Source organism: Echinops telfairi, unplaced genomic scaffold (genome assembly GCF_000313985.2).
Source record: "Echinops telfairi isolate 266 unplaced genomic scaffold, ASM31398v2 ScPeMD7_18;HRSCAF=68, whole genome shotgun sequence".
NCBI classification, from domain to species: domain Eukaryota; kingdom Metazoa; phylum Chordata; class Mammalia; order Afrosoricida; family Tenrecidae; genus Echinops; species Echinops telfairi.
Genome location: NW_022103915.1, coordinates 30,701,170 through 30,721,501, shown reverse-complemented (window position 1 = coordinate 30,721,501; position 20,332 = coordinate 30,701,170). Strand labels below are relative to the sequence as shown.

General features: G+C 40.9%; 1 protein-coding gene across 1 annotated transcript in view; it reads left to right on the top strand.

Moving 5' to 3' along the window:
* The first annotated feature begins 3 nt into the window (after positions 1–3).
* The window catches only part of YLPM1 (YLP motif containing 1), an 89,079-nt gene continuing 68,750 nt past the window's right edge, over positions 4–20,332 (top strand). Inside the window, exons 1-2 of the mRNA XM_013003748.2 lie at positions 4–564; positions 20,043–20,279. Of these exons, the coding sequence (XP_012859202.1) occupies positions 4–564; positions 20,043–20,279 (798 nt within the window). The remainder of the gene's footprint in view (positions 565–20,042; positions 20,280–20,332) is intronic.

The following is a 20,332-nucleotide window of genomic DNA, read 5'->3' as shown; positions in this document are numbered from 1 at the left end:
CCGATGCCCCCGCCGCCGGGGCCGGCCCTCAGCTATCAGAAGCAGCAGCAGTACAAACATCAGATGCTTCATCACCAACGAGACGGGCCTCCTGCTTTGGTTCCCATGGAGCTGGATTCCCCCCCTGAATCTCCCCCTGTGCCGCCAGGACCCTATATGCCCCCCTCTCAGCCTTACATGCCTCCACCCTCGTACTACCCTCCATCTTCGTCCCAGCCCTACCCGCCTCCTGCTCAGCCGTCTCCTTCGCAGTCCCCACCGCCCCAGCCGTACCTGGCGCCCACCTCTTATTCTTCCTCCACCACCTCCACATCCACCTCCACCTCTTCGTCCTCATCCTATTTGAGCCATTCCCAGGCCTACTTGCCCTCTTCTCAGGCATCTCCTTCCCGCCCTTCCCAGGGCCACCCTAAATCCCAACTCCAAGCTCCACCACCACCCACCGGACCTTCTGGGAATAAGGCAACTGTTCAGCAAGAGCCTTTGGAGAGTGGACCCCAGAACAAGAATTCTGAGAAGCCGCAAGCCACGTCTGAGCCAGATCCGTCGAAGATGACCCCACAGGTAAGAAAGCATCTGCTGGAGCCCAAATGTTCACCCCGAGGGCCCTAAGTGAGCTGGCCTCAGGACCTTAACAAGTGCAGTAGTCTAATTCCAACACTCAGTGCCTTGGCTAATTTGCCCTCCGGATGTTATCTGACCTCCCAGCTTTTAAATGAGCTCGGTGTGGATTCCTCCAAGAACGGTATGTAGAGATGCTGGAGACACCACAGAGTAGTGGGCTAGCCCAAGCATTACTTGTCAATGTAGTCTATGGTTTTGCTCAACCAACAGCCCAGATGTTCTTGCTGTTGACAAAAAAAAAAAAGTGGAGGGGTGGTGGCTGCATTTTTAAATAAAAATTTTCATTTGCAACATCAATCAGAAGTCTCTTCAAGACCAACTCTTGAAATGCCTAGCCATTTTCAGAGTTTGTTCCTTACATGGACCTGTGCTTGCAATAAATACAGGGGTGGGTTTGACCCCCTTTGGCTATCTCTTAGGAGCCCTGGTGGCGTCATGGACCACGTGTTGGGCAGCTAAACATGTCAGCAGTTAGAAACCACCAGCCACCCTGGAAGAAAGATGAGGCTTTCTGTTCCTGTAAAAAGTTACAGTCTGGGGAACCCCCCCCCCACCCCCCACCCCGCCCCCCAGCAGTTCTCCCCTGTCCTGTAGGGTCGCTATTGAGACTTGATTGCAGTGAGCTGTCTCTTGGTGGAATTGACCCGTATATCCCTTTCTTACATCACTGTAAGACACGACCATTTGGCAGCGTTTCATTGTTGCCGTTCACTCATGGTTCCATTCACTCATGCGGCAGCCTTGGAATTTGGCCAGGGTAAAAAGTTTGTGATGTGTCTTCAGTTAGCAAGAGAGCCAGTCCTCTTAAACTTATTGATCAAAATTGACAGGAAAGCGGTCACAATTGAATTCTTCCCTTGAGAAGATTAAATGAATTGATAGAATTTCTGTGTGTGATACTTGAAAATTCCTACTGTGTTTTTGCATCTAATGTACCCATGTGTAGGATGCCTATGTAAATAACACATTCATCGGAAACTCAAAGGGATTGCATGGTTTGTAAAAATTCTACCAAACATTATTTGTGTAAGACTGGCAATCAACCTCAATAGAGGATTGGTGGCCGAATGGGAACATTTTAGTGGATTTGGACTGGGGTGGAAACTTAAAAATCTAATTTGTTTCCCATTTGTTATATTTCACACATTCTGTTTCATGACATTAGTTACAAAACCTTCAATGTAACAGCATTCTTCCCACTTCCTCCTCGGGTTCCCTGTTTCCATTCGTCCATCTTCTCAGCCCCTTCCTGTCTTCTGAGCTTTGTTTTCGCACAAATGCTCCGTTTGGTCTCATATGCTTGGTTTTCTACATGGGCTTCTTGTGTGCCTGAAAGGTGATCCCCGGGAATGAGTTCAGTTCCCTTTCCCCCATTCTGCCCAGGACTTTTTATTTTGATTCCAATCAGAGCATTTGGTAGTAGTAGCTGGGCACCATCTAGTTCTTTTGGTCTCAGGTAGGTGGAGGTTGTGGTTTGTGTGGTTCATTAGTCCTTGGGACTCATTATTTCCTTAGTCTTTGATTTTCTTCCTTATTTACTCTGGACAGAAGAGACCAATACTTGTATTTTAGCAGATCACAAGCTTTTAAGACCCCAGTTGCTACTCACCAAAGTAGCATGTAGACTATGGATGACATCATGCCAGTTGACATACACTGTAGTCCTCAGTTCTCAAGTCCAGTGACTCATCTCAAGGTGTTTTGTTATGTCTAAGAAGTTTTATGCTCTATTAAATACTTGAGTATATTTGTAGCCCATACAAATACATATGTAGAGATATTTTCTGCCAAATCAATGTATGCTCATGGTATACTCCCATATGTCATTCCACACCTGTTCAAACTATCTATCTATCTATCTATCTATCTATCTATCTATCCACTTGTAAGTGATTATTACTGTTATTTTAGGATTGTGTTTGTAATAGTATATACTGTTGTCACTTTTAACTCTTACATACCTCCCATAATTTTCCTTTGCCCTGGCCATGTTGTGAATAGAGGACTCTAAGATTATTGAGAAAAGATTTCCCAAAGATAGAGCTGTAGTACTCTGTTTGCAGTGGTTTGGAGGGAGAAATTAAGAGCCAGAGCAAGTTATTTTAAGGAGTCATGTTTGGCACATCATCTGGGGAAAGATGCTGGAAGAAAACAGTGGAATAAATGATTCTACTGACTTACACCCAATTAGTACCATCCTGAAACTCAGGTTTTATCTTCTCAGTTATCTTGCCCCTCCTCCCCCAATTCTTCAGTGCTTTTGTTAAACACTCTCAGAGTTAGTCTAAACCAGTCATGACATTTGTTTGTTCGTCATTACTAGGCTATTTTTTTCTGACCTTTTGAAGAGACAATGTTTTCTGGTCTTTCCCTTGTGTTGGATCATTCTAGTCTTTACTGTGAACCCTGATGTGGAATGCTGCGTTGGCTTTAGTCCCTTTGTACCCTGGCCCGTAGTGAACTTCTTATGCCTGACTATTCAGTGCCTCCGGTTCTTTGGTGAGAGCCAGAAAAAAGACGGTGGATGATGTGATTAAAAGGGTCTGTAAGCCTTTGAAACTTCTCTGGCTTTGTCTAGAATTCACCTCGACTTCCTCATTGCTTCCCCCTTCCTTTTAAGGCACATCTCAGATCTGGTCTTCCCCATCTGGTTTTGTTCTGTTTTCTGGAGTGTAAGTCTCTTGCAGACGTTTTCTTTTAGTACCTAGGACAGTGCCTCGCAGGTTGTTGCCTCTCCATAAAGGTTTGTTGAATAAGATTCAAGCGTTGTCACTTAGGATACCGTGGTTTATTTGAGAAATGCTTTCTTCCAATTTTAATATATGTGCTGCCGAAGCGAGCACAGATTGTGTTTGTAATAGTATATACTGTTAGCTTTCTTTGTGACTGACAATCTCTGGCAATTAATCCCCTGCCCATTTATTAGTCTTTCATATTTTACTTTTGGAATGTGTCGCCTTTTTATAGTTAAAGATTTTAAGTGTACACAGAGTTGGAAAAATGGTACCATCCCTTCATACACCTGTCATTCAGATGCAATAGTCATTAAACCTTACCATGCTTGTTTCATGTAGGCCTTTTTTGTTGTTGCTGAAATACTTTGAAGCAGATCCCATATAATTTTATCCCTGGGTTTTTTGGGGAATTTAAAAACTATTTTCAGTTTATTTAAAAAAATCATTTTATTGGGGGCTCTTACAGCTCTTATAACAATCCATACATCAGTTGTATCAAGCACATTTGTACATATGTTGCCATCATTTCCAAAACATTTTCTTTCTATTTGAGGCCCTTGGTAACAGCTCCTCTTTTCCCCCCTCCTTCCCCTACCCTCTCACCCTAGTGAACCCTTAATAATTTATAAATTATTTTTATTTTCACAATTTTCACCATCCACTGCCTCCCTTCGCCCACATTTCTGTTGTTTGCCTCTCTGGGGGTGAGGAGGAGGTTGTATGTTGATCGTTGTGATCTGTTCCCCCTTTTACCCGCCCTCCTCCACCTTCCCTCTACCCTCATGGTATCTCTACTCTCATTATTGGTCCTGAGGGGTTTATCTGTCCTTTATTCTATGTGTTCTGAGCTCTTATCTGTACCAGTGTACATGCTCTCGTCTAGCCAGATTTGTAAGATAGAACTGGGGTCATGATAGTAGGTGGAGAGGAAGCATTAAAGAACTAGAGCAATGGTTCTCAACCTTCCTAATGTCTCCACCCTTTAATACAGTTCCTCATGTTGTGGTGACCCCCAAACCATAAAATTATTTTCATTGCTACTTCATAGCTATAATATTGCTACTGTTATGAATCTGATGACCCCTGTGGTCATTCTGCCTCCAAAGGGGTTGCAACCCCCAAGTTGAGAACCACTGCACTAGAGGAATGTGTGTTTCGTCAGTGCTATACTGCACCCAATATTCTTGGTTATTAGTTGCCATCAAGTTGACTTTGACTCATGGTGACCAGGACTGTGCAGAGTGGAAGGACTCTGGGGTTTTCAAGGTTATGACCTCTCTGAAGCGACTTGACAGGCTTTTGGCTCATAGTCAAGTGATGGTTGTGCCACCCAGGGAATCTTTATTTTTAATTAGTCATCTCTTTAAAACGAAAGAAAAAAAAGAAAAGGATCTTTCCTTGGACTTCATATTACAACAGCTAACTGAATTAACAGTAGTTTCTTGATCCATCTAACATCAGTCTTATTCAGATACTAGCAAAATTAGCAAGCGTCCTTGATACCATTCAATAACCAGTTCATGTTAACATTTCTGTTGACTCAATAATGTTTTCCACAGTTGATTTATTGAAATTAGGATTGGATCCACAAAAGACTCTTAATCCAGATTGGAGCTTCTCCACCTTAGCCTGTGAAGACATTTTGGGCAAGGTCATTTTCTGTTGGGCAGGGGGTGGTCATGGGTGTGCTGCCCAATGCATTATAGGTGTATAGCAGTGGCTCCGGCCCCTACCCACTAGTTGACAGCCCCAATTGTTGACAGCCAAAAAGGTGTTCTAAAGCCCTTGATCTAGATCAGTCCTTCCTACTCTTCACCATCGCCCCACCCCCAATGCCATTGACTTTAATGAAAAATCTGGTTAAGTTGTCTTATAACAGCTCCCATTTCGTGGATTTCGTGTTTGCTTGCTTCTCATGGTGTCCTTTGACTTGTTCCTCTTTCCCATGTTATTTATTTTTTTTGTAAACTGGATGTTAACTTTGAAGGCTTCTTAAATTTAAGTCCAGTTTTCTTTCAGACCCCTGATGGCTGTTGTGTAGCATTGGATTGCTAACCACAGGTTGGCAGTTCAAACACACCAGCTTGGAGTACCAAGGGAGAATGATGAGGCTCTCTGGTCCGGTACAGAAAGATTTACAGCTTCAAACCACAGTCTGGGGTTTGAATCGACTTGATGGCAATGGGCTTAATTTTCGTTTGATAAAGAGCTTAAGTGCTCAGCTGTTAATCAAAAAGTTAGCAGTTTGCACCCACCACCTGCTCTGCAGGAGAAATGATGTGGCAGTCTGCTTCCATAGATAGAAATGTATGGTCTTAGAAACACGGTGGTGGTGGTAGTGGTGGGTGGGGTTGTGTCTGGGTAGAGGCTCGAGTGCAGCATCACTGGCTGCTCCACACGGAGTCAGTTTCTTCTCCAGCCGCCATTGCTTTTCCTGGTGCCTGCACTGCGCGTCCAGAGCAGAGATGGCAGACGGTCTTGGAGAAGACTTATGGAAGGAACAGCCAGCAACCCAGATGTACACTTCTGCTCTGCTCCTCCCTGGAAGAGAACAAGGCTTTGAATGTGCAGTAGCCAATGAGATGCCAGAGAGTAGACAATGGATCCTATTAGCTGCCTGCCCACATCTTTTTTTCCTCTCTGCTCATCTTCCTCTGCTCTTCATTCTTTGGGCGTGAACATGCCCTTTCTCTGCTGGGATCAGACACTCGCTAATTTGTCTGCTTGTGGACCTGGAGGTAGGGTGGACTGACTGAGTCGGCACAGGCCTGGAGAGATCAGACGTTTTCTGTGTGCTCTACATTCAAAATGTGGAGAAGATGGTTGGAAATATTTGATGATGGTTTTTAAGCTCTTCAGAAGAAAGTGCTAGGTAAATACAAAAGCTACTCAAATTGTTCAAGATCATTCGAAATTTCCATCTATTGTGCAACTATACAAACATCATTTTGCTGACTCTTGACTTTTTAACAAATCTAATTTTCAGTCCTGAACATATTACAGGATTTCAAAACTGAAATACTGAAATATTTTGACATTAATAAGTAAATCCTTCTGTTTCAAAATAGGTATGTTGAGAGATGCTGCAAAAGGCCCTTTATACCCCATGCTTCATCTGCCCACTTGCCCCCTTCTCGACCTAGAACCACCGACACCAGATTTTTATATGTACTTCTAGAGTTTCTTTATGAATAAGCAAGCAAATACACACAAAAAGAAGAAGAAACCCTGTCGGATGGGACAGTTCTATTCCATCCTACAAGGTTTCTGTGAGGCGGAATTGACTCAACAGCAGTGTGTTTTGTTTTAGTTTTGTATTTTTCTTTTAGCAAGTGTACTTCATAGGTGGTGCTGTATACCTCCTGTGCATCCATCAGGAGACACAGAGTGCCTGGACAGTTGTCCCACTGTAGCAGTGCCAGCATGGATTAGTAGATTTTGATGGTGGCAGTCTGGTCTCTGTACGGTAAAGCTTCCCATCTATCTTGTATCTACTATTTCATCTAGTGGTTCATCTGTTTTGGTATTTGCTTCAATAAATTATTTCATTAGAGGCTGAAACCTGGTGATTTTGTGCTATTTCGTCCACCTTTACTATGCGGTATTCTTCTGTACAGAACAACTTAGGATGATTTGGTAGAAATATAGTTAGTGTAGGAGAAATAGAATACACATGTATTTCCCGTTTTATTTCTAATGTACAGAATAAAGCATTGGTGATTTAATGGAATATGTCTTTTTTGAAGAATGAATTTTTTTGTGTTTACATAATTTACTAAATAAAGTACATCTCATTGAACTTACTGTCATTGAGTTGATTTCAAGTCGTAGCAACCCTATAGGGCAGAGTAGAACTGCCCCTGTGGGTTTCTGAGACTGTAACTCTTTATGGCAGTAGCAAGCCGTCGAGTGGCTGGTATTCTCATACTGCTAACCTTTCAGTTAGCAGCCTAACATGTAACCACTACACTACCAGGGCTCCTAGATAGAGTTCATGGTGGCCTTTTAATTTATTTTTTAACACAAAACTCACTGCCATTGAGTCAGTTCCAACTCATAGTGATCTACGTAGGGTTTCCAAGACTGTAAATCTTTATGGGAGCACCTAACCCCCCAGGAGCAGCTGGTATGGTTTGAACTGCCAACCTTGTGGTTAACAATCTAATGCTCACTCAGCAGCACCACCAGGGACCCTTTTATTTACCTACACCTAGCTTACTATCTCATCAGACATTTAGCGCATAGAATTGTAAAAAAAAAAAAAAGTAATAATCTGATCAATTTTCACCTTCGTGATGTCTTTTTGGTAGTAATGAATGCTGAGGTGTGAGGTCAGAGTAACACTGGCTATGATGGTTAAGATTATGACACGTTGGGTCTCCCTTGGTTCTGTGGCCTGACAGTTATGCATTTGGTGGTTATGTTATGATCGTTTTCCTCTCTTTTTCATAAAGCCTATTTTCATATAACATCCGTGTCTTTGGAACTTAATCTTGTCAATAAGTGAAGAGTCGGTATAATTGTGATTATATTTATTCTTTTACTCTCAAAACAACTTATTTAGATAAAGTTGTTGCCTTTGATTAGAATTAGAGTTCTTAGAAGTGTCATTTACTTAATGCTCACATATTTATTAGTTGACAACCACCTACTATTGTGCTATGTACTAGAGAGGACATGGCAGCTACCTTCATTGGCTTGTTCCCGTAGGAAAAAAAATGGCATTTAATAAGTAATTTGGAGAAGGACAGTTGTCATGGGATTTTATAGTTTCACTACACCATTCCATACAAAATGAGCCCATTTTAGCTGATGGTTATATTCATGGTTCCCTGCCCATGGTCTAGCACATAGCAGGTAAAGACCAAATATTTGTTAAATCATTCAATACAGTTGGAAATTCTAACCTAACTGAAGAGGCTGCCCTTTAAAAGGGATATTTAAGTCAAGCCTAAAGGATAAGTAAGAATTAACCAGATAGAGTTCAAAGAATGAAGTTTAGTAAGGTTAACTTTAGAAAGTGAAAGGTGAGTGAGCGTGGTAGGCAAAGACTAGACTCCCCACTGCCAGCCATATTAGAGGACCAATATACCGGTAATTTAGGACTTTATTCTTAGGGCATTGGGAAGTCTTGTGTGGCAATTACATAATCTCCTGTCAACTTGCAAAGGGCTAGAGTCTGGCCTGTCAATCAGGTCATAGCCAATAATGCTTCTCTATGGGCATGACCTTCCGAGGATTCTGGGAACTGCTGTCTTCCTCCCTGGAGGCGGAACACACAGACTCTCTGCTTCGTATTCCTGTTGACAAGCCATATGGAGACACACTGAAGGAGCCATAGCCCTGGAGATGCTTCCACTGCCATTGGATCCACAAGACTTTCCACCCACTGGCTTATGATATTCCTACATTCAGCATCATTTCCTGGCTGCGTGAGTCTAAAGAGGAATTTATTGGACTTACAGACTTGATTTGGACTGGGCTGGGATGTTTCGTAATATACAATTGCTCTTTGATATAAAGTTCTCTCTTACACACATATGAGTGTCATTGAATTTGTTTCTCTAGTCAAACCGGATTAACAGAACCTTGAAAGGGTTTTATACAGGTGACTGTGACAGATTGACATTTTTGAAAGTTCACTCTATCTGCCCTGTAGAGAACAGTGGAAAGAAGCAAGGGTTCCTTTGAGAGAGTAGTTAATAAAGTAATCCAGACTGGAGATAATATTGGTTTGTACTTGATACTAGGGAAGGAGATAAAAGGAAGGCCTGGATAAATATGTAAATGCATGAATACAATTGGAGATTGAGTAGAAGTGGAGAAGGTGGCTTCAAGGATGATTCCAGGCTCTCTCAGATGAACTGAGTAAATAGTGGTTCCATTTACTGAAATAGGAAAACTAGGAGGAAGAAGAAGAAGTTTGGGCTAGAGAGGAAAATTATTAATTAAGTTTTAAGGTCTTTGAGACATAAGATTCCAAATGAAGGTATCAAGTGGCAGTTAGCAAGAGGTCTGGAGTCTAGAAGAGTGATCTCGGAGACACGATAGACTTGATCATCAGCGTAGAAATGGTATATGAAGGTAGGAAAATAGGTGAAATGCCCCCAAAATGTCTGTAGACTAAGAATAGAGGTAAAAGGACATTGAGTGTAGCCCCTTGGCATCCTAGTATGGCCAACTAGAAAAGGCCAGCTCGGTAGATGGAAAATCAGAACCACATCACAATAGTGAAAGGAAGACTAGGAGGAGGAAGGAGTAGTCAGTTGTGTTACACACTTGAGAAGTCAAACAAGATACAGTCATCTTGTTGCCTTTACTGGCATGTAGATTATTGTTGAACTTGGCAGAAGCAGTTTTGTAGTAACTAGAGCCATATTGCATTTTTTTTCGATTGTGATGGACGGTGAGGAAAATGGGATGGTGAGTATACACACTAAAGAGAAAGAGAATGAAGGTGTGAGTTAGAGGAAGAGGTGAAATACGGGAACTTTTCTTTTAAAACATGGAGACTTTTTGAGGACCGTAGTTCTTGGAGTTCGGCACTGTTGGCTAAGTGTTGGGTTAGCCACAAGGTCGACAGTTCAAACTCACTAGCTGTCCTTCAGAGAATGATGATACTCTCTGCTCCTGCAAGAGTTGATAAGGCCTTGGAGGCCCTACCTAGGGTTGCTTAGAGTTGGAATTAACATTAGTGAGTTGATTTGATTTTTGGAATTCTTGGAGTAGAATATAAATTTCAACAATATTGAAAACGAACATATTTGAAGCCAAATTTAAAAATGGAAATTTAGTTTGTTGTTTTATTAGGGCTTCCCATGCCCCCCACTTTGCTTTAGAATTTCGCTTTAGAACACAAGACATAGAACATTTCGTGTTAAGAATTTATAATCAACTTGGATAAGGAAGGTGATTTTTCAGATTAATCTTTAAAACAATGCATATCCGCATACCTGGCCCTTTCTGTTTTATTTTCATACTAGGAAAATCGTTTAAATCGAATTCAGTATTGGAAAGATAGCAAGTGCTCAGTAATAAATATGTATTTGGTAAATCATATAATTTTTTGTGAAAATACCTACGGCAAAAGAAGACTGAAGGAGAATCGGTACATCTGAATTGTGGTGCTGGAGAAGAACATTGAAAGTACCAGGGACTGCTGAAAGGTCAAGTAAGTCGTCTTAGAAGAAGTAAGGCCAAAAAAAAGGAAAAAAAGAAGTAAGGCCAAAGTGATCCTTTGAGGCAACGAGGGTGAGACATTGTCTTCCGTACTTTGGATATTTTGGACATATTGTCAGGAGAGGCCAGTCCTTGGAGAAGGATGTCATTACTTGATAAAGTAGACGATTGGAGAAGGATGTCATTACTTGATAAAGTAGACGATCAGTTAAAAAAAGAGGGGGGTTGGAAAGCCCTTGAGTGTCATGGATTAACACAGTGGCTGCAACAGTGGACTCAGGCATAGGAACGTTGTGAGGATGGTGCGGGACTGGGCAGTGTTTCGTACTGTTGTGTATAGGCTTGCTAGGGGTTGGAACAGACTCCATGGCACCTAACAACAACAGTGCCCACATAGGAATCCTGATGGTGCTTCTGGGTAAATGTCGGACTACTAACCAGAAAGTTGGCATTTCAAACCTACTAGCCACTACAAGGGACCAAGTTGAGGCTTATCTGCTACCGTAAAGATTTACAGCTTCACAAGTTCTGTTTTAGGTTGCGAATTGGAGTTGACTCGATGGCACTGGTTAGTTAGTGTACATCCTTTACTTTCGACTCATTTAACTCAAGTTTGTAAATAATTTCACGTTCCCTCCCTCCTTTTTACTTTTTCCATCTTCCCAGCCTCCCCATCAAAGTCTGCCACTTTTGGTGTTAAAACATTTCTCACTCTTTTGTTTTTTCCCCAATAGTGGTCTCATACAGGATGAGACTGGCTAGCTTTGCTGAGCATAATGGTTTCCAAATTTGTACATGTCTTGAGGTCTCTGACGTTCATTGTTATTTTTAGGGATGCATAGTGTATTGTTGTATGTATGTACCAGAGTTTGTCTATTCCTTCACAGGTGACATTGTAGTAGTTTCCATATTTTTGCTATTGTGGATAGCACTGCGATAAACATAGGTGTGCATGTACCTGTTGAGGTCTTATTCTTTATTTCTTTGGGGTACATACTGAATAGAGAGATGGCTGGGTCATATAGTATTTCTATCCACATTTGCTTAAGGAAGTGTCATACAGCTTTTTGTGGTGGCAGTACAATTATTTTTAAGTGTGACACATGCTGTGATTTTACTGTATCTATGAGCCATTATTCCCTATGAGATGAAGCTGTCTGTATATGGTGGGGCATTGAGAAAAATTAGCATGTAGCGCCCATTCTAAAGAAAGACGACCCAACAGAATCCAGAAATTATTGAACAAGATCATTGCTATCACATGCAAGTAAAATTTTGCTATAGCTCAGTCAACTACTGTTGCAGCATTATGTCAAGAAAGAGCTGCCAGAAATTCAAGCCAGATTATGAAGAGGACGTGGCATGAGGAATATCACTGCTGATGTCAGATGGATGTTACTGACAGCAGAGAATACCAGAAAGATGCATGATATGTATTATTGGCTATGCAAAGGCCTTTCACTATGTGGATTATAACAAACTATGGATAACATTGAAAAGGATGAGAATTCCAGAATCTTCATTGTGCTTATGTGGAACTGTACATGGATCAAGAGGCAATCATTTCAACAGAACAAGAAAATACTGTATGGCTTAAAATAAGGAAAGGTGTGCATCAGGCTTGGATCCTCTTACCATACTTATCCAATCTCTGTACTGAGCAGATCATCAGAGAAACTGGACTGTCTGAAGAAGAACATGGCTTCAGGATTGGAGGAAGGCTTATTAACAACCAATGATATGCAAATGACACACCTTGTTTGCTGAAAGCCATAAGCATTTGAGGCACTTGGTGATGGAGATCAAGAATTGAAGCCTTTAATTCAGTGTAAAGAAAACAAAGATCCTGACTGTGAGACCAGTAGATCACATCATGACAAGTAGAGAAAAGTTTGAAGTTGTCAAGGATTTTATTCTGCTTGAATTTACAGTCCATACTCTTGGAAACAGGAGTCAGGAAATCAAATGACAAATTGCATTGGGCAGATCTACCTAAGAAGACCTCTTCAAAGTGTTGAAGAACAAGGATGTCAAACCAGGGTGTTCACAATTGCCTCATGCATGTGACAGCTGGACAACGACTACGGAATACTGAGAACAATTGATGTATTTTAATTGTATTGGTGAAGATATTGAAAGGACCATGGACTGCCAGAAGAACTAACAGATCTGTCTTGGAAGAAGTACAACCAGAATGAGCCTTAGAGGCAAGGATGATGAGACTTTGTCTGACGTTCTTTGGTCATTTTATCAGGAGGGACCCGTCCTTGGAGGGGGACATCATGTTTGAGGGGCACAGAAAAAGGGGAAAATTGTCAAGGAGATAGATTTATATAGTGCTGCAAGAATGGGCTCAAGCATAACAGTTGTGAGGGTGCTACAGGACTGGGCAGTGTTTCGTTCTGTGGTACGTAGAATTGAGTTGGAAGTGATTTGACTGCCTAACTACTACAACAACAATAAGACCAAGTTCATTAACAAACCCAGGCTGAGTTTTTCCTTTCTGAAACAGGGAGATAATCACTTGTCTCTTGGGGATCACCGAGGGCATTTTGAAGGGTTCACTATTACACATTTCTAGACTTCAGAACTATACAGAAGTCTAAGCCCCAAGATTGAATTAGATCTGGTTGCTGCTCCTTAGGTTCATACTGGAGACAGGAATCTGAGCCTCTGTCAGTGACTCAACAAGTACTTGAGCCTCTAACAGGTTCTTAGCTGTAGACGAGGTCAAAGATAAAGATGAGAATAAGGTGGGTACAGATTCGAAAGGAATCTGGACATACACATTTTTCATATTTGTAGCCATTATCTTAAAGTTTGTGATAGTTTGCGTTACTGTATCTTTTAGTGACGTCTGTGAGAGAAGCCAGCACTCACAAATTGAACCAGAGTTCAGAGGGGCACAGTCACAATTGAGAAAGGTAGATAGAAGATAAAGACAGAGCTGGGGCACAGGGAGCCCCAGGAGCAGGGACTCCAAAGCTCAGAACTGTATGCAAGGCGGTTTTATATAGAGTTATTGTCACGTATCCTTCATTCTGTGACAAGTTCAAAGGGTTTGTTGACAGTTATCTGAAGGCAAACAAACAAAAAAAGCAAGAATATTTCAGCCAATTTATTTATAGTCTGGATAAAGCCAGAAATAAGGAGTATAACTTGAACACCTTTAGAATGCTGTGTTTGAGCAGTTTCCTAGGGAACAGGAGAGAAAATGTCTACTTTATCTTAGTTGAAGGTCAGACCATCCCAGTGCCTCAGCTCCCTGGGTTGAGCTGTCAGATCCTTTGCACGGGCCTTGTCTGAACTGTGGAAGGCATAAGCCCTGTTTTACTTGAAGAGGGAAATGAGGTTTAGACTGTACCATTAATGCATTCTGTGTCTTAACTGCAGGTTCTCTGCATTCAGATAATTTAGCACCAATATCTCCTTGTTCAGAGACTTTGGCACATATTCCTGTTAATTGCCCAAGGAAAGGGCTATACTTTCGTTTCCACAGGTGATAGCGTGTATGAATTCCTTTTCAAGGTATCCAGCCTCCAGGACGAAGCTCCTGCGCCAAGTGGCTTGTTTCAGGAGGCTCCTGCAGGGACAGTCTCCATCAGAGACCTGATGGCTCCCTCCAAGGTCCCAACACAACAAATGGCAATTTTAAAAATACAAGAACCATCTTGCAAGAAGAAGAAGAGCGTTCAACCTAACCTACCTACATGGGGACAGATTAAATCGTTAACAAAACAAGGAACTTATGGAGGAACTGATGAACTGGAAACCACCGATTCTCCTCAGACCCCTGAACATATATTTTTGGGCATGATGGCAGTGCTTGCTGTTTCACGTGAAGTAAGTGCAAACCACTCCTATTGGGCTTACATTCCTCATCCACCATTACTACAAGTTGCTGAATGGCATTTGCCAGGGCCTGTGGTATTCATTAATGACACTTGTTGGATCTAGGACCTGGGGGGATGGAAAAAGTAGTTTCTCCAATGAGGAAGTGGAAAGACGTGCTTTAAATTTTACTTTAGGTTATACCTTTTATCTATCATGTGTAGGGATTGCAGAAGGAAGCCTTAAAACTAAAATGCAAAAAAAACCCCAAAAAAACTAAAATGCAAGTGTGGATGACTTGACTACCCATTAATTGTGCTCTTCATCAATTTTTCTCCTTAGTGAGAATGACTTTTGCTGAACATGAAAATGATGCTACACAACTTGGCAAGGGAGATAATTGATTTTTGTGAAATTTTCACTTATAAAATTGTACAAAGAGAATGGGGTTGGCTACACTGTTAAGGGCCACATGGGAAAATTATTGTTAACTACTCTGTCACCATTTTTGATTGGAATCCCCATGGAAAAATTTTGTTCTGAGGATGTAAATGCAACCCTTTGTGATTACATACATGATGCTATTTGGAATCATACCAGGTCTTCTTATTGGGTTCACACTGAAAAATTGGTGGCCTGGCATGAAAGTGGGCTAGCCCCTCCTCAAACTTATCTTTTGTTTCCATTTGTTGGACCTGAGTAGTGGAACTTGTGGAAATTGCCTTTAACTACATAGCCTATGGTCTCCTTTATTGGGGAATTTGGAAACACAAGTTGTTCCTCCTCCCTATAAAAGTTTACATTTAACAAGATCCATTATGTGACCTCTGTGTACAACTACCTTAAGTGATTGCCACTGGGCATTTAAATATTAACTTGTTAATAACACAGATCTTGCAGCAACTTCAGATTGTATACTTGCATTAACATTTCTATGCAGATGAATTTAACCAGTGAAAGTCATCTTATATTGATATCCCATTGGGAGTGTGGCTGCCAGTGCAAATGTCTTGCCCTTGGGAAGAAGGCCCTGTTACTAATTTGCTGACTAAGGTATTGCAGAAACTGCTAAAAAGACATAAAAGGTTTATTGGAAAGTTGAGATTGCTACTATCTTAGGCCTAATAGCCATCACTACCACTGCAGCCATAGTGGTGCTGCGTTATAAGACTCTATTAAAACCTCTTTTGTGCAAGAATGACAAAAAGATTCTCACATAATGTAGGCTACTCAAGCTAGAGTAGATGATGAATTAAATGCCAACGTTGCTGAATTGCAACAAGCTGTGAAATGGTGGGGAGATTGAGCTTATGGATTTGCAAAACAAATGTTACTGAAATGTGATTGGAAGGTTCTGATTATTGTATTATATCCATACAACCAAAGCAAATACGAATGGAATTCAGAGATCATTTAAATAATGTAAAAAATAATGTAACATTAGACATTGAATTATTATGAAAAGAAACCCCTAATAAAACGATTAAAAAAATTTTTTAAAATACTTATATGTGCTGGGAAAAAAATTCATAGAAGCAGAAATTGGTCCATCTGTGCTGTGTGGTTCTGTAGATCCTGATTATTGGTGAGTAAAATTGAGGATGCTTTGCCTTGTACTTATTCTTTTGTGGTATCGTCTTATTTGGGGTTGTTCCTCGTTTGTTAACATAACGGGCTAAAGCAGTGTCATTGGAGTTTGCCTTCTCAAGAATTGCAGAGTTGTCCTGACAAAGATGGGCTCATTAGGGTATAGAGCAGTGGGAAAAAAAACAACTTTGAATCCTTTAGTGCTGATTTTATTTCTCAAATTGCTGAAAGAATGTCCAGCCCTGACCCTGGAGGTTGGTGGCCTGACACTGCATACGTTCACCTGCGATTGTGTTAATAACTGTCTTAATGATCACTCTCCTAGGAATCCAAACCCTATGGAGGAGATTGACTCATGTGGAAGCCAAACAAACAGCTCCTATCAATTTAACTTGAATAAAGAGTACAAAGGGAGGGGGGCAAATAACTTTAACTTAAAAAATGGAAAAGGGGGATTTGTGGGAGCAGATTGTCCAAAGATGGACTCTGAGAAAGGACTGCATACCAAAGTCTCTGAACGTGGAGATATTGGTGCTAAATTCTCTGAATGCAGAGAACCTGCAGCAGAACGCTGTCTCAGGCTTCTGAGTAACAGAGGGCATTAACAGGACAGTCTGAACCTCATTTCCCTCTTCAAGTAAAACAGGGCTATCACCTTCCAGGTTTAGGCAAAGCCCCTGGGAAGGAGCTCAACCCAAGGAGCTGAAGAGGCACTGGGATGGTCTGACCTTCAACTAAGACAAAGTAGACACTGTCTCTCCTGCTCCCTAGAAACTGCCAAAACACAGCATTCTGAAGGTGCTCAAGTTATACTCCCTATTTCTGGCTTTATCTTCCCCTCTGGATATTAGACTAATAGGCTGAAATATCTTGCTTTTTTTGTTTGCCTTCAGAAAATTGTCAACTAACCTTTCGTGTGGGAACTTGTCACAGGAGGCAGGGCACATGACAAAGACTGAACATAAACCTGCTTTGAATAAAACCTGGGCCTTGGAGTCTCTTCTCTGAGTGCCTCCTACTCCCCAACTTTGTCTTTTGCCTCATATCTCTTAACTTCTCAATTACGAATGTACCCCTCTTGTGCCTGGTCGATTTGTGAGCTGACTTTCACAGGCATTGGGTTGCTAACCTCAAGGTCCGTAGTTTAAAGAAACGAGGTTGTCCGTGCTCATAACAGTTTTCAGTCTTGGAAACGGCATATCATTATAGGGTTGCTGTGAGTTGGAATCCACACTGGCATTAGGTTCTGTGTGTTCTCACAGTACGTACGCTGAACTACCAAATAATATATGGGAAAACCATGAGTCATCTCTCCCCCAAGGAAATTACGTTCTGTGAGTGAAAAAACATACAACAAACTAGGCTTAGTGAGGGAAAAAAATGTGTTATATTTTATGTACCTGCGCACATGGAAAATTGGGAGTGATAGAATAAAATATTAGCAATATAGAAAATCTTCATTGTCTAAAGATAATCAGGCTAGAAAATTACCAAGGAAAAGTGAATCTATGTAATATAGGGACCAAAAGTTTGTTATAAAAAGTTTTAAGAATTCATTGGGACACATTCTTGAAAAAGCCTCGTCATGAAAATACGTTGGTTTTATAGTTAACAGAAGTGTAACTTTAAAGTGAATGGAGTCTTAAAATGAACAAAAAAGGTATAGATTAGGTTTCTGTGCTATAACTTTTGTAACAAAATTATATGACAGCATTACATAAAGCTTTTTAATCTAATTTTGGGATGTATTGGAAAAGTAATGGGATTTATCAATTTCCCAAGTTTCCCAAAGGTTGGTTATTTAATATTCCAGTTATTAGGTATTCCGATAAATTCTCTTGCTGTTCCTATTATAAAAGTTATCTTTGGTTAATCAGTTCAGATTTCTGCCAAATCCTCACCTTTCAGTAGTGAATTCAAAAGTTCTATGTCACTTTGATCAATTTCCTAAAATTTTGCCTCATAGTTGAGGTGAAAGTATGCATTATTATTCATCATAAAAGTTCATTATTGAATAGTTTAGGGTTCTGACAACTTTTGATTGTGCAACTTAGCAATTGTGGGGAATTACATAATGAATACTGGGATCATTAGGACTGACCCTGTAGTTATTTTGAGTGGTGAGATTTTTTTTAATTGATTTTAATTAATTCATTAATTGCTTATTGTATTTTCCTACACCAACTTATTACTACTATAATTCTTTAAAAATGGCAGCACAAAACAAGCTACTGGAAAATTAAATTGCAGTGTGATTTGGAAGAAAAGGCTGAGAGAGACATTTAGAATAAGTAAAAAGCATTTTAAAATAAGAGTGCCTTCTCATGTATGTGTGTGCTTCCCTCAGTGTGACCAGACTGATGACTTACAGGTGTTCAGAAAGGGACTGACACTGGAGAGAAGAGGTGGAGGAGAAATAGGACTATTTTAATATGTATTCATTAAGGAGCCCTGGTGGCCTAATCAAATTACACATTGGACTGCTAGCCACAAAATCCACAGTTTGACCTCACGAGCTGCTCTGTGGGAGAAAGATGAATCCTGCAAAGATTTATTCTTGGAAACCCCTAGGGAGCAGTTCCCTACCCTGTTCTGTGGAGTCAGAAGCAACTTAGTGGCAATGGGTTTGTGTGTGTGTAAAAATATGAAAATTGGCAGTGAATTTGATTTTGTATTTTTGTCTTTGTTTGTTTGATACTTAGGAAGAAACTAACCTACCTCACTGCCACCAGGAAATGGCGCACACAGTTGTAGAGGTGAATGAGTCCCAAGGCTGCGGACTAGATTTCACGTTGGAGGCTTCTCCTGACTCACATAGCGGCAGGGGCTCCAAAGTACTGCCCTTTCTGTGATAGAACTGTCTGACGTGATGAGCCTGCCCCAGCTTGCTGATTGATCGCCTCCCCCAGGAATGGTTCCTTAATCACAGACTCAGTGTTAATATCTGCTGCTGGCTGTAACTGCCAAGTCAGCCTTACTGAGTGGAACCCCATGTTGATGAACCCATGCAGAACCTGTCCTCCTGCTGTCATGACCACTTTGTTTTGATTTCATTGGGCAAAGACAGGAGTGGCTGGGGAAAGAAGTCGACTGACTTTCACAGAACATGTTCCTCTAGCCACTTGATTGTTTAATCCTCCTCTGCTGAGGTAACCTTTTGGTGAGAACTCCCATGAGACAGTTTCACTGTTTTTGGCCCATTCTTCTCCATACTTCTATGTCACCAGTTTTCTAGTCTAGGCTCCTTCTAAGTTCCTAACCGTACATCCATTCTTATGATAAGATTCTGGATTTGGTTTTCAACAGTATCAACTCTTTCCTTTACCACTTTACCTGTCTTAAGACCAACCATCCAGCTTCCCTTCTTGACAAAAGTGTGAAAAATGACGTAGACTCTGATGTGGATTGTACATGCAGAGCCTCCCTTCCCGCCACTAGAGACACTAAAGCTTATTTGTGGTCATTGGGAGTGGGAAGAGGGGAAAAGGGGAGTCATTATTTAGAGGATACTGAATTTCTGTTAATAGTGGTGGAGTGATTTGAAATAGTATAGTAAAAATGGTTATATAATATTAGCATAACCAGTATCACTCAATTACACGTGTAAAAATGGTTGAATTGCAAATGCTTTGTTTTATATATCACGTAAGTAATATGAAAATAAGTGTGAATATGTAGAGTTTGAGTAATTTATCCAAAACTCTTCTCTAACTTAAAGAATATATATTTTAAGAGGAGTATGTTAAATTAATATATATGTTTTCATTTAAATTTATGAACTTGAGAACAAATTGAAGATTTCCTATAGCTTACTATTGATTAGTATCTTTTTTACCTGTCTTCCACAGCCCAAATGTTCACATGTCGACACATGATCACAGACACAAATCTAACTTCCTCCTAAACCCAGGTGTAGCGATACAAGGCTTGTCAATTAAAATACTTAAACCTGGTGGGGGTAGGGGACAATAACAATGAGTACAAGAAGGAAGAAAATATTCTAAAATTGACTCTTCTTGATATGACTGAGCTGCTTGAAATGTTCGTTTCTTAAAATAAAATACTTTAAAATGCTTTCTGTTTCAGGAACAGCAACAATATTGGTACCGACAGCACCTGCTGAGTTTGCAGCAGAGGACAAAAGCGCGTTTGCCAGGACACAGAAAGGCTCCTGTTGTGGCAAAGGATGCCCCAGAGCCAGTAAAAGAAGTAGTTACAGGACCTGCTGCCAGTCAAGGAGCAGAACCCCCTTCGTCTGAGGAGCCCCCATTACCCCCCTCTAGTGAAGAAGTGCCACCTCCTCTCCCACCTGAGGAACCCCAGGTAACCATGTGCTTAAAAATTATATTTTATTAAAATGATTGACTTTCCTTGTT